A 13,650-nucleotide genomic window follows, 5' to 3' on the forward strand; every position below is an offset into this window, starting at 1 on the left:
AGACGAACCATTTGAGCATAATGCATCCGATGAAGTGAGCTGGAGCTCACAAAAGCTTATGCTCTGATAAATTGGTTAGTCTCTAAGGTTGCACAGTCCTCCTTTTTTTTGAGTTTAATAGGCATCACAGGCAAAAAAAATCAAGCTATCCAGAGTTAGACAAGAAAGGATTCAAATAACTGGCAGTGGTTTAACACTCATGCTTCAAACCGCGAGCTGGGGGTGGTCAGGAACACACTCTTTCCTGGCGTGTTATACCAGAGCTGTCCACTGGGGGGGCCCTTGTATATTCCTCTGAAGCAGAGGGGACTGGCTACTGTGGGAAACCAGATGCTGGGCTAGATGGGCCCATGGGTCTGATCCAGGGGGACAGGGAGGAGGTGGGATACTGGCATAAATGGCCTGGGGGTTTTTAGCCTATGAGAGTCACAACTGATTGGAAAGAAAGAAAGAAAGAAAGAAAGAAAGAAAGAAAGAAAGAAAGAAAGAAAGAAAGAAAGAAAGAAAGAAAGAAAAAGAAATGTTATCTATTGGGGGAACACATGGCAAAGGGGGAATTGCTGCTCAGGCTGGTCCAAAGAACTCGGTGTTTGCTATGAAAGGGTCGAAAGAAAGGGCAAAAAGTGTGTGTGCGGGGGGGTTAGAGCCCCCAAATTTTTCACCCCAAAAATTTTCGAACAAAATGACAAAAACTAGGGGGAAAATGTAGAGCGAAATGAACACATTCAATTTGTTTCCTGCAGCCTTTACAAAGAAAGGACAAAACCTGGATATCTCTCCCTCACTTTTTTTTCTATAAAGAATGACAAAACTTGGGCTTAAATTAACAAAGTAGGTTTGTTCCTGCCAAACCGCAGAAAGTGATGGTTTGGTTTTAGCCACTGGATGGCGCCGTGACCACACGCATTACGGGTGCGAGCCAACGTCCAGGGAAGCCAATGGGATGCTCCTGCCGCCCGTCTGCCCCTACCTGCAACCCCCTGGGTGAGGCGGCCTCTCACCCCGACTCCCAGCAGAAGAAAGTTGGACTCATGGCTGAAGACTGGCGTGAGTCGCGTCAACTGCTGTCCCAAGATGGCTTCCTTGACCGCTCGCAATATGGCCGCCTTCGCCCCCCACACCCCTCGACATCGCCAGCCTGCTGTCAGCCTTGGCGCACCGTGGGTTGGCGGGAGCCATCGCACAGGCTCTCGCGAGCTGGCCGCCTTCGCCTTCCCGTGATGCTGGTCGTGTCCGGCCTCCAGGCTGCTCTGGGCCTCGCTGCCCAAGGTTGGCGTGAGTCACGTCAAGCTCCCCGCAGGGGGACGGGCAGGCGCGAGCCAGACGGGGCCCTGGTGCTGTCTCCTGGCCGATGTCTCTCCGACCGGGGCCTGCGGAACCTTCTGCCACTGGACCTCCCAGCACCGGGCCCTCTCCTTGGGCTGGGCCCGCCGTGGGGCTGCCCAGGGCAGGTCCCCCAGCGCCGGTAGGGCCAGCCTATCCCAGGGCTGGCATCTCCGGCGCGGGCAGCCATCTTGTCATGCACCTCGGGAATGTCTCTCCCAGCCCCTGGGGATTGTGGGGGGCTCCCTGGAGGAGGAACTGGGGAACCCTGCTGGACAAAGATGGGAGAGATTAGAGGGTTGTGGAAATGCGAGCAGGACACCCCAGAATAAGCCCAGGCCCCACCCAGTACCCCCCGTTCCACAGTTTTTGGCCTCAGCCCCCTACACCCATCCAGCCCCTCAGAGCTGGGAAAGAACCCAGGAATCCTGGCTGCTAGCTCCCCACCCCACTAGACACCGCTCCCCTCCCAGAGGCAGGGAAAGAACCCAGGCGTCCTGGCTCCCAGCCCCGCCTGCCCCAAGGCCCACTCTGTTCACACTCTCTCATTAAGCACTGTCTCTCTGGTGCCAGCCCGACAGGACAGAGTTGCCCAACCGGTTCCCGGTGCCGGCGGGGTGAGGGTGGGATCGTCGAAAGCCCCCACACAACCCGCTCCCACCATGCACTCTTCCCAGAGGCAGCCGGGCTCCTTGCCCCACCCCCACACCAAATTCCAGCTCCCCTCCTGCTCCCAGAGCTGCGGAGACCCAAAAGTCCTGGCTCCCAGCCCCCTCCCTCCCCCCCGCTCTAACCACTAGACCCCACTCCCCTCCCAGAGCTGGGGATAGAACCCAGGAGTCCTGGGAGCGTGCCCCCTCCCCTCCCACGATCTCAGTCCTGGGGTGCTCCCAGGCTCAAGGAGATCGGGTTTGGCTCCCAGCTCCCTGCCCCGTGCCCCATTCCCTGAAGAATTATCATGTGGCTACTTGGTGTGAACCTGAGACACTGGGGGCCGGTGACCCCCAGCAAAATTCCACCAGGAGTCAGACCCAGGAGTCAGAGCAGGGCAGGGCGGTGGCTCCCTGCATCCTTCAGACCAACAACCCCCGGCCCGTGCGCGCTGAGAACTTACCAGGCCCGGCTACCCGGCGAGCCAGGACCCCGGGCTCAGCCTGCAGGGCTGCAGAACCGCCGTGTAGACGGGATCTCCGGAGCCCGGGTCCCAACCCGCGCCCCGACGGCCACAGGGCAAGTCTGGAGCCCCGACTCGGCCCCCCCAGGCTCGGGGACTCGGCCCCGTGTGGACGCACCCCTGGAGCCCAGCGGCGAGAAGACAAAGGAGTGGCGCCCGTCCAAGGGGCGCGCCTGGTTCACCCCGACCCCGAGGTGACAGGGACGGGCTGTGGGTATTTTACACCCTGGGACTAGTACGGTTAGATCCCAACTTTGATCCTGGTTATTTCTCAGCAGTTCCTCTATGTGCATGTGGGGTTAGATCCCCACAGCAACCCGATCGCAAGAGCCCCCCACTGCTCCCTCCTCACGGCACTGCCTGGCACGCGACGCCCCGGTGGGGGGACGTTACCCTTCCGGCTCCCAGAACCAGGGGGCAAAATGTCCCTGCTGGGGTTGGCTTCGCCGGCCTTGGGCCCAGCTGTTGGCATCGCAGCTTCTCAAGGACTCGTTGAATGCACAGCCCCCCCTGCTCTAGCCCACCAGCTCCCACTCCCCTCCCAGAGCTGGGGACAGAACCCAGGAGTCCTGGCTCCCAGACCCCCCTGCTCTAGCCCACCAGCTCCCACTCCCCTCCCAGAGCTGGGAACAGAACCCAGGAGTCCTGGCTCCCAGCCCCCCCTGCTCTAGCCCACCAGCTCCCACTCCCCTCCCAGAGCTGGGAACAGAACCCAGGAGTCCTGGCTCCCAGACCCCCCTGCTTTAACCCACAGTCCTCTCCCAGAGCCAGGGATAGAACCCAGGAGTCCTGGCTCCCAGGCCCCCTGCTCTAACCCACACTCCTCTCCCAGAGCCGGGGAGAGAACCCAGGAGTCCTGGCTCCAAGGGCCCCCTGCTCGAATCTACTAGCCCCCACTCCCCTCCCAGAGCTGGGGAGAGAACCCAGGAGTCCTGGCTCCCAGCCCCCACCCCGCTCCAACGGACAAGGCGTGTGTCCCGCGCGTCCTCCTCGGGGCCTATTCTGTGGGTTCCAAGGCCTGGGAATTAAGTCGGCGACGTCGCCCGGGGGTGTGACCCCCCCCCCCCCGCCAGGTGACGTAGATTTACCGACCGGACCCCCGGCCAAGGCCTGTCTACACGGACCCGCTGCGGCTGCTGGAGCGTTTCGTGTGGAGACCAGCCCGGCGACGGATCAGAGCTGCCTCGGGGGGTTGGCGTGGCTGGCGTGGGGTGGGACGGCCAGGTGGTGGGTGCCCGCGGCCGGCGGGGGGCAGCAGCAGTGAGGCTGGGGGGACGGGTGTGAGATTGTGGGGAGTGGGGTTAGGGCGGGGGGGGGAGTGGGCTGGGAGCCAGGACTCCTGGGTTCTCCCTTTGGGGTTTCTGGTTGATTCTCCCTTCATCGCTCTCCCAGCTCCCACCTGCAGCCCCCATCGCCCCCCCTACCCCCGCCCCACCCCAGGGGATTCTGGGGCCTCCATTCCCAGAACAGGTCCCCGCAGGCCCCGGCTCCCAGCCACTTTGTTCTCCCTGCATGGAAACCCCCGGACACCAATCTCGCTCAGACAGGGCCGCCCCTGCCCCCCCGCGTCCCCCAACCCCCCAGCTCTGCCAGTGCCCCTCACTCCCGACCCGCAGCCCCCTGCCAGCCCAGCCCTGACCCGCCCCCCCCCCCCAGCTCTGCCGGTGCCCCTCACTCCCGACCCACAGCCCCCTGCTAGCCCAGCCCTGACCCGCCCCCCCCCAGCTCTGCCGGTGCCCCTCACTCCCGACCCGCAGCCCCCTGCCAGCCCAGCCCTGACCCGCCCCCCCCCAGCTCTGCCGGTGCCCCTCACTCCCGACCCACAGCCCCCTGCCAGCCCAGCCCTGCCCCCCAGCTCTGCCGGTGCCCCTCACTCCCGACCCACAGCCCCCTGCCAGCCCAGCCCTGACCCGCCCCCCCCCAGCTCTGCCGGTGCCCCTCACTCCCGACCCACAGCCCCCTGCCAGCCCCGCCCTGACCCCCAGCTCTGCCGGTGCCCCTCACTCCCGACCCACAGCCCCCTGCCAGCCCAGCCCTGACCCGCCCCCCCCCAGCTCTGCCGGTGCCCCTCACTCCCGACCCACAGCCCCCTGCCAGCCCAGCCCTGACCCGCCCCCCCCCAGCTCTGCCGGTGCCCCTCACTCCCGACCCGCAGCCCCCTGTTAGCCCAGCCCTGACCCGCCCCCCCCCAGCTCTGCCGGTGCCCCTCACTCCCGACCCGCAGCCCCCTGTTAGCCCAGCCCTGACCCGCCCCCCCCAGCTCTGCCGGTGCCCCTCACTCCCGACCCGCAGCCCCCTGTTAGCCCAGACTGGAACCCACCGGGGCCTGGGTTAGAGCGGGGAGGCTGGGAGCCAGGACTCCTGGGTTCTCTCCTTTGCTCCGGGAAGGGAGTGGGGTCTACTGGTTAGAGCCGGGGGGGAGCGGGGGGAGCTAGGACGCCTGGGTTCTCTCCCCAGCGCTGGGAGGGAAGTGGGCTCTAGTGGGTTAGAGCAGGGAGGGGGGCCGGACTCCTGGGTTCTCTCCCCGAGCTCCGAAGCCGGGCGGAGCTGGCTGCCGCTCCCAGCCGCCTGGCCGGCATCCCAGGCAGGGCTCGGATTTCAAGGGCTGCGGGAGATGTGAGGCGGCGTGGGCCCTCCCCGTGGGGGTGGAGGGGTGGGGGTGGGAGCTGGGACGTCCCGGGGGGTGGGGGGGTGGGCGGGGAGACTCCGTGTCCCACGACCGGGGCTGGAAACGGGGCCAATGGAGCAGGCGGAGCCCAGCGGGGAGCTGTGCGCCCCTTGTGCGGGGCATCGGACCCGGCCAGCCCCCTAGCCCGGCACTCGCGCCCCCCCCGCCCCCCGGGGCAGGGCAGGTGGGGATCCGGATCGGAGCCGGCTTCGCGGCAGATCGCAGCGGGGAGACCGTCTCCACGGGGCTCCGAACCGGGACCTGAACCAGACCGGACCCAGCCCAGGATCCACTGGGTCCCAGAGCCGCTGGGTGGCTGGGAAGCCACAAGGACCCGAGCCCGGCAGCCCCTGCTCTGGGGATCCACTCAGATCAGAACTTAGCTCCGGGGCCAGGGATCCCAGGATGGGACCCACTGGGATCCACTCATGAAAGGATCCACCTGGGACCCCAGCCCACATTCCCTTCAGATCCCACCCGGGGCTTGATCCATCCAATCACAGGATCCACTGGGACCACAGCCTGGTCAGGACTTGAGATCCACTGGGATCCTGGATCTCCCGGGACAACAGGATTGCCACCGACCCCGGGGGTCATAGATCCTTCCCCGGCTACAGGATCTGCCCTGGGAATCTGCTTCCTCGCCCTCCCTGCACTGACCTGGGAGAGGCTCCCCAGGGGTCACCAGTTCTGTTGGGATCCCAGGAGCACTGGATCTGCCTTGCCCCCGCGCTGGCGGCCCCATTGGATAAGGGGGCAGATCCCTGCGCTGGCTCCCCCTTCTGGCAGGGCCGCCTGGAGTCGAGATGTTCTGGATTCGTGGATTCCTTCTTCTGTTCCTAGGGAGCTCGACCGGGCTTCAGGGAGAAGGTGAGTCCCTGCCTCTGATCCCAGGACTCCTGGGTTCTCTCCCCAGCTCTGGGAGGGGAGTGGGGTTTAGTGGGCTAGAATAGGGGGACTGGGAGTCAGGACTCCTGGGTTCCATCGCTGGCTCTAGGAGGGGAGTGGGGTCTTGTGGTTAGAGCAGGGTGGGTGGGAGCCAGGACTCCTGGGTTCTGTCCCTGGCTCTGGGAGGGGAGTGGGGTCTGGTGGTTAGAGGGCAGGGGAGGCTGGGAACCAGGACTCCTGGGTTCTGTCCCTGGAGATCTCTGTGCTTCAGTGTCCCATGCAGGGGTTGATCTGGGGGTGTATATGAAGGGCAGGGGGGTAGCGTTACACCCTGCAGGGGGGCATTGGGAGGTGGGGGCCATAACATCCCTCGCCCCAGAGATCCACCCCCTGTGTGGGCGCCTCGGGAGGTGGAGGGCAGGGCTGGGCAGAGGGCTGTCAGCTGTGGAAGGAGGATCCCCGGCCTGCCAACCTCCCGCCATCCAGACACCAGCCAATTTCCCCTCCTCCCCACATGGCCGCCAGGCCCCCCAGAGGGGACAGGCCCCAGCCCCCTGAGCCAGCCAGTCCCTGCCTTGGGGCCCGACGAGACCAGACAATACATGCTTTGGAGAGGGTTTAGCCGAGGGCCAAGGCACCATATGCTGGCGCGAAAGAAACAGGCTAAACGGGGCTAGGTGGGGTTACAGCTTGGCAGACAGAGGGGGAAATACACAGTGCTGTGGGGCTAGGAAGGGGGTGCCTTGCTCCAGGGAGCAGGGGAGGGGATGCGGCAGGGGGTGCTGTGTGGCAGGGAGCAGGGGGGCGGGGGCCTTGGCAGGGAGCACTGTGGGGCTGGGGGCTCGGCAGGGGGTGCCATGAGCAGGAAGCAGGGCAGAGGGCTTGGCAGTGGGTGCCGTGTCACAGGAAGTGGGGGTCGGGGGGGGGACTGCCATGTGTCCATCCCCCCCATTCCTCCATCCATCCATCCTCACACACCCTCCATCTCTCCAATCTGAACCGCGGGTCTCTCTGCCAGCAGCCCACCCCTCCAGCTCTCTGTGTGAGCAGCAGCTCCGGCCCACCCTGTACCCCAAGGGAGTAGGGGGCTGGCGGGGTATGGGGAGTCCCCACAAATCTATTTCTCAGGCAGCCAGGGCAATGGAAACTCAGATCCCAGCCACCCCGGGGAGAGGGCATCCCATGATCCAGGAGATGCCACATTTTATAACCCAGAACCAATGTCTGGAACCTGTGCCCAGTTTGGGGAATCACTGCTTGGCACAGACCGGAGCCGGCTGCTCTAAGCCATGAGCTGGGGATAGAACCCAGGAGTCCTGGCTCCCCACCCTGCTCCCAGCTGTGACCACCAGACCCCCAATCCCCTCCCACAGCCAGGGAGAGAACCCGGGAGTTCTGCCTCCCAGCCCCCCCGCTCTAACCCACTTGACCCTACTCCCCTCCCAAAGCCAGGGAGAGAACCCAGGAGTCCTGGCTCCCAGCCCCCCTGCTCTAACCCACCAACCCCCACTTCCCTCCCAGAGCCAGGGAGAGAACCCAGGAGTCCTGCCTCCCCCTTCCTCTTTTCCCCTCCCCTCCCCTCCAGGGTGAACCCCATTTCTTACCACTACCCTGCTCCCTGCTGGGAGTTAAGGCTGCAGACAGCTGCATGGACCAGCTGCCAGGCGCCAGGAAACCTATCGCCTCCTGTGGCAGGCTCCGCGCCCGCCCCACAAAGCCCCTTGTGAGGGATCAGAGCCCCCCACGGCGCCACCCCCCCCTCCCAACCACCTGTCCATCATAACACCGGCTATTTTCATGCATGACAACAGGTGGGGCCGGTCCCCAGAGCCCCGCGTCTGCTGTGGGGGCTCTGAAACGGGGAGGTGTGTGTGCATGGGGGGGTCTGGTTACAGGTTTTTTGGGGGGAAGCTCCTGCCCTGGAGGGGAGGAAGAATGGGCTAGATGGGCCCTGATGGGGCATCTCCATCTTTGCTGGGGAATAGACTGTTGATAGAACCCAGGAGTCCTGGCTCCCAGCCCCCCACCTCTCCCTGCTCAAACTCACAAGACCCTTCTCCCCTCCCAGAGCTGAGGACAGAATTCCCAGCTCTGGGAGGGGAGTGGGGTCGAGTGGGTAGAGCGGGGTAGGGCGGCTGGGAGCCAGGACTCCTGGGTTCTCTCCCCAGCTCTGGGAGGGGAATGGGGTCTTCTTCTCCCTGTGCTTTTAGGGCTTTCATGGCTCCCATCCTGTTTCCTGTGCTGGTGACGTGGTGTGTGGCAGGGCTGCCCGCCCCCACACCCTCCCAGACCAGCATCTCTCAGGAGGGGAGGCACTCCAGCTCTTCCAGCTGTCACAGCCCTTCCAGATGTGGCAGGCCATGAAATGGGCCTGGATCCCGCCCCACCCTGCCACAGCTCTGCTATCAGGAGTCTGAAAAAGGCAGACACCTGCCCTGCTCTAGCCACTAGACCCCACTCCCCTCCCAGAGCCAGAGATAGAACCCAGGTGTCCCAGCTCCCCCCACCCCCCACACACTCTAACCCACTCGACCCCACTCCCTTGCCAGAGATGGGGGGAGAACCCAGGAATCCTGACTCCCAGCTCCCCCTGCTCTAACCATTACCTTGTAATCACCTGCTGTTCATATGCTGATCTACCGGTTCGCTATCAGGATAGGATCATCCAGACTGTCTGTTCTCCCAGCAGAGATGGAGCCACCCCATCAGGGCCTAGCTCGCCTGTTCCCACCCGGGGCTGGATCCTCCCTGACAAACTGCTCTGTAATCCGGTCCCGTCACGCCTAACTCCTCCACCCCTTCACCGCCCTGCAGCTAGATGCGTCTCCTGATTCATCTTGGGGCGAGCCGGAGCTCTGAGCCATGGCTCTCTGCTGGGCAGCGTCATCACGCTCAGTCGTTAAGTATAACCTCCCCGGGAAGGCCCCCCGCAACTTCTCACGCCTTGGAAGGGCTCCGGGGCTGATGCCAGGCCCTCGGCTGGGTTTTCCAAAAGCGCCGCCCGGAGACAGGAGCGTGTCTCCAGCTTGTCCATCCCTCCACTCTCCAGACCCTTCAGGTGTCCTTTATGGGATGAACCTCTTCACCGACGGTCCATCCTTCCCTCCAGCTTCCAACATCGTTCATCCCTCCAGCATCTCAACATCTTCATCCCCTCCTCCATCCCTCCATCTTCCCCATCGTCCATTCTCCATGCAAACCCTCATCTTCCATTGATTTCAAATATCTTAAAGCCAGAAGGCACCATCGCATCTGACTTCCCAGATAACCCAGGTAGGAGACGTTCGCCCAGTGACCCCCTGTATTGAACCTAATAACGTGTGTGTTGACTAAAGTATCTTCCACCAGGAAGACCTCCAGTCTTGACGTGACGCCACCAAGCAATGGAGAATCCACCATTTCCCTGGAGAGGTTGTCCCAATGGATAATCACCCGCGCTGTTAAAAATCGAGTGGTTCATTTCTAGTCTGAATTTGTCTGGCTTCAACGACCAGCCATTGGTTCTTTCTCTGCCTTCCTCCACTCGATCTGAAGAGCTTTTTAATAGTCTGGATTTTCTCCCCGTGAAGGTGCTTTATCCATCATGCTCAAGTCACCTCTGGATCTCTTCAAGACGCTCAACAGACTGAGCTCGTTAAGTCTCTCGCTCTCAGGCATTTTCTCCAGCCGTCGGATCATTTTCCTGGCTCTTCCCTGCCCCCTCTCCAGTCTTCCAACCTTCTCTATAAAATGTGCACCCCAGCAGTGGGCGCAATGTTCTGGTGCCGTCCTCACCAGTGGTGTAAAGTCACCTCCCGGCTCCCACTTGCTACTGCCCTGGTGATACGCCCAAGGGTCGCAAGCCACCTGCTTGCCATCGGTGTCTTCTCAGATGCTTCATCTTTCCGTGGCATCTTCTCTGGTGCTCTCACCCAATGTGGTCTTCTCCCAAGGCCCACCCTCCTTTGCTGGATCCCATGTGGGTGTAGGACAGTCTTGCAATTGTTGGTGGCTCCTCAAAGCTTGTTCCAAGAATGGCCATCTGTTTGTCCTGGGGTTGGGAAGGAGACACGGCTGGTTGACTCCATCCATCGCTCGACCCCTGGCTTTCTCCTCCAGTTGGAGTTGTCTGGGGTAGGAGACAGCACTTGGTCCTTCGTTCCTTGCGGCTTCACGACCAAAATATTCCTCCAGCGTCTTCCCCACTACATCGACCCACCTACTCCAACCTCCCAGTGCGGAGCAACAAGCCAGAAGGCGTCCAGTTAAAGAACCCAGGAGTCCTGCAGTCCTCAGCTGGTGTAAACCAGCATAGCTCGGTTGGCTTCCAGATGGCAGGACTCCTGGTTTCTTTCCCCGGCTGTGGGAGGAGTGTGGTTAGAGTGGGAGGGCTGGGAGCTAGGACTCCTGGGTTCTCTCTGGGGTCTGGTGGGCTACAGTGAGAGGGGTGGGAGTCAGAACTCCTGGGTTCCCTCCCCGGCTCCGGGAAGAGACGTGGGGGGCTGGGAGCCAGGACTCCTGGGTTCTCTCTGGGATCTGGTGGGCTAGTGTGAGAGGGCTGGGCATCAGGACTCCTGGGTTCGCTAACCCAGCTCTCTTTCCTCCCCCAGTGCCCTCCGAGTGCTTCACGGTGAACGGCGCCGATTACCGGGGGGCCCAGAACCACACGTCCCCCGACGGCCGGGGCCAGCCCTGCCTCTACTGGAACCAGACCCAGAAGCACGCCTACAACACGGCCAAGTACCCCAACGGAGAGTGGGGCCTGGGCAGCCACAACGCCTGCCGGAACCCGGACGGGGACGTCCAGCCCTGGTGTTACGTCCTTGAGACCGAGGAGGGGATCTACTGGAAATACTGCGACATCCCCAGCTGCCACAGTGAGCTCCGGCGGGAGGGAATGGCAGGGGTGCCGGGCTGCGGGGGGGAGGAGGGGGGGGGGACTCGTTACACCCTAACCCCGTCTGTCCTCCCCTCAGTGCCCGGGTACATCGGCTGCTTCCTGGACTCAGGCAACCCCCCGGCACTGAGTGGAAGCAGCGGCACCTCCAGCAAACTGACCATCCAAGTCTGCATCCGCTATTGCCGGAAGAGAGGGTACAAGGTAACCCCCCCCGCCCTTCCGGCCCCCGCCCCCGCCGCGAGCCAGCCAGTCCCCCTGCCCTGGGGCCGGGGTGGCAGGGGGATTGAACCCTTTGCTCCCTGCAGTTCGCCGGTGTGGAGGCCGGGTGCGCCTGCTTCTGTGGCAGCGAGGGGGACCTGCGGTGGGCCCGGCCCGCAGGGGCCGTGGAGTGCGACCAGGTCTGCTTCGGCAAGGCCAGCGAGCTGTGCGGGGGGGACGGCCGCATCGGGGTCTACGACGGTGAGTGGGGTCTGGGGAGGTGAGAGACGGGGGGGGGATCTAGGGAAGATGGGTATGGGGCTGTGCTGCAGGGGGCGGGGGCTCAGCAGGGGGCGCTCTCCCCGGGCAGCCAGGGCCGGCCCCACGCCCCAGTGCGGCGCTAGGGGGCGCTGTGCTGCAGGGGGCGGGGGATCAGCAGGGGGCGCTCTCCCCGGGCAGCCAGGGCCGGCCCCGACACCCCAGTGCGGCGCTAGGGGGCGCTGTGCTGCAGGGAGCGGGGGATCAGCAGGGGGCGCTCTCCCCGGGCAGCCAGGGCCGGCCCCAATGCCCCAGTGCGGCGCTAGGGGGCGCTGTGCTGCAGGGAGCAGGGGATCAGCAGGGGGCGCTCTCCCCGGGCAGCCAGGGCCGGCCCCACGCCCCAGTGCGGCACTAGGGGGCGCTGTGCTGCAGGGGGTGGGGGATCAGCAGGGGGCGCTCTCCCCGGGCAGCCAGGGCCGGCCCCAATGCCCCAGTGCGGCGCTAGGGGGCACTGTGCTGCAGGGAGCGGGGGATCAGCAGGGGGCGCTCTCCCCGGGCAGCCAGGGCCGGCTCCATGCCCCAGTGCGGCACTAGGGGGCACTGTGCTGCAGGGGGCGGGGGATCAGCAGGGGGCGCTCTCCCCGGGCAGCCAGGGCCGGCCCCCATGCCCCAGTGCAGAGCTAGGGGGCGCTGTGCTGCAGGGAGCGGGGGATCAGCAGGGGGCGCTCTCCCCGGGCAGCCAGGGCCGGCCCCATGCCCCAGTGCAGCACTAGGGGGCGCTGTGCTGCAGGGGGCGGGGGATCAGCAGGGGGCGCTCTCCCCGGGCAGCCAGGGCCGGCCCCCGACGCCCCAGTGCGGCGCTAGGGGGCGCTGTGCTGCAGGGAGCGGGGGCTCAGCAGGGGGCGCTCTCCCCGGGCAGCCAGGGCCGGCCCCGACGCCCCAGTGCGGCGCTAGGGGGCGCTGTGCTGCAGGGGGCGGGGGATCAGCAGGGGGCGCTCTCCCCGGGCAGCCAGGGCCGGCCCCGACGCCCCAGTGCGGCGCTAGGGGGCGCTGTGCTGCAGGGGGCGGGGGATCAGCAGGGGGCGCTCTCCCCAGGCAGACAGGGCCGGCCCCAATGCCCCAGTGCGGAGCTAGGGGGCGCTGTGCTGCAGGAAGCGGGGGCTCAGCAGGGGGCGCTCTCCCCGGGCAGCCAGGGCTGGCCTCGACGCCCCAGTGCAGCGCTAGGGGGCGCTGTGCTGCAGGGAGCGGGGGCTCAGCAGGGGGCGCTCTCCCCAGGCAGACAGGGCCGGCCCCAATGCCCCAGTGCGGAGCTAGGGGGCGCTGTGCTGCAGGAAGCGGGGGCTCAGCAGGGGGCGCTCTCCCCAGGCAGCCAGGGCTGGCCCCGACGCCCCAGTGCAGCGCTAGGGGGCGCTGTGCTGCAGGGAGCGGGGGCTCAGCAGGGGGCGCTCTCCCCGGGCAGCCAGGGCCAGCCCCGACGCCCCAGTGCGGCGCTAGGGGGCGCTGTGCTGCAGGGAGCAGGGGCTCAGCAGGGGGCGCTCTCCCCGGGCAGCCAGGGCCGGCCCCCACGCCCCAGTGCGGCGCTAGGGGGCGCTGTGCTGCAGATCACCATATCCCAGATCATTAACCCTTTCTGCACCTCAGCCCTGTTGGCCTCCCCTCCGCTGCTCACCCCTGCTCTCCCCCCGCTCCAGTGTCTGTGGGGGCCTGCCAGGGGAACTTTAGTGCCCCCTCCGGGGTCATCTACTCCCCGGATTTCCCAGACGACTACGGCCCCGACAGCAATTGTTCCTGGGTCCTGCGCCCGCCGGGCTCCAGCGCCGTGGAGCTCCGCTTCCAGATCTTCGAGATCCGGGACCCCAACGACCGGCTGGAGCTGCAGGATGGGCACAGCCGCCGCCTCCTGGCGCAGTTTGACGGGCATCACCGCCCCGGCCCCGGCCTCCTCCTCCCCACCGACGTCCTTGTCCTCAGCTTCCGCTCCGACCCGCTCCTGCAGGCCCAGGGGTTTGCAGTGGCCTACCGGGGTGAGCGATGCGGCTGAATCTGGGGGGATGGGGGCTGTTCATATGGGCGCTGAGATGCGGCCCCTCCGGGGTGGGGCGGCTGGGTAACGCCCACAGAGGGTTCGGAAGCTGCAGCCACCTCAGCCTCCCTGGATTTGGAGGCGGAGGGGGGGGGGGCTGCCTTTGAACTCGGATCCTCATCCCAGGTGCTGCTAATGATGCCCTGGGGGCTGGAGCCAGGGTCTGTAATTAGGCACCT

The 13,650-nt window shown here is 65.2% G+C and overlaps 1 protein-coding gene across 1 annotated transcript; it reads left to right on the forward strand.

Moving 5' to 3' along the window:
• Nucleotides 1–5,190: 5,190 nt before the first annotated feature.
• Nucleotides 5,191–13,429, forward strand: KREMEN2 (kringle containing transmembrane protein 2). The gene is made up of 5 exons (XM_073346353.1): nucleotides 5,191–6,035; nucleotides 10,643–10,909; nucleotides 11,009–11,133; nucleotides 11,238–11,391; nucleotides 13,080–13,429. Exons 1-5 carry the CDS (start codon nucleotides 5,972–5,974, stop codon nucleotides 13,427–13,429), a joined length of 960 nt encoding a protein of 319 aa, XP_073202454.1. The 5' UTR covers nucleotides 5,191–5,971.
• The last annotated feature ends 221 nt before the right edge of the window (nucleotides 13,430–13,650 follow it).

The sequence above is a fragment of the Lepidochelys kempii genome, chromosome 6 (assembly GCF_965140265.1).
Source record: "Lepidochelys kempii isolate rLepKem1 chromosome 6, rLepKem1.hap2, whole genome shotgun sequence".
Classification (NCBI taxonomy): Eukaryota; Metazoa; Chordata; order Testudines; family Cheloniidae; genus Lepidochelys; species Lepidochelys kempii.

Coding starts and splice junctions, on each gene's coding strand:
- KREMEN2 (XM_073346353.1), top strand. CDS start 5,972: ATGTTCTGGATTCGTGGATTCCTTCTTCTGTTCCTAGGGAGCTCGACC. Junction 6,036..10,642: donor GACCGGGCTTCAGGGAGAAG/GTGAGTCCCTGC, acceptor TTCCTCCCCCAG/TGCCCTCCGAGTGCTTCACG. Junction 11,392..13,079: donor CCGCATCGGGGTCTACGACG/GTGAGTGGGGTC, acceptor CCCCCGCTCCAG/TGTCTGTGGGGGCCTGCCAG.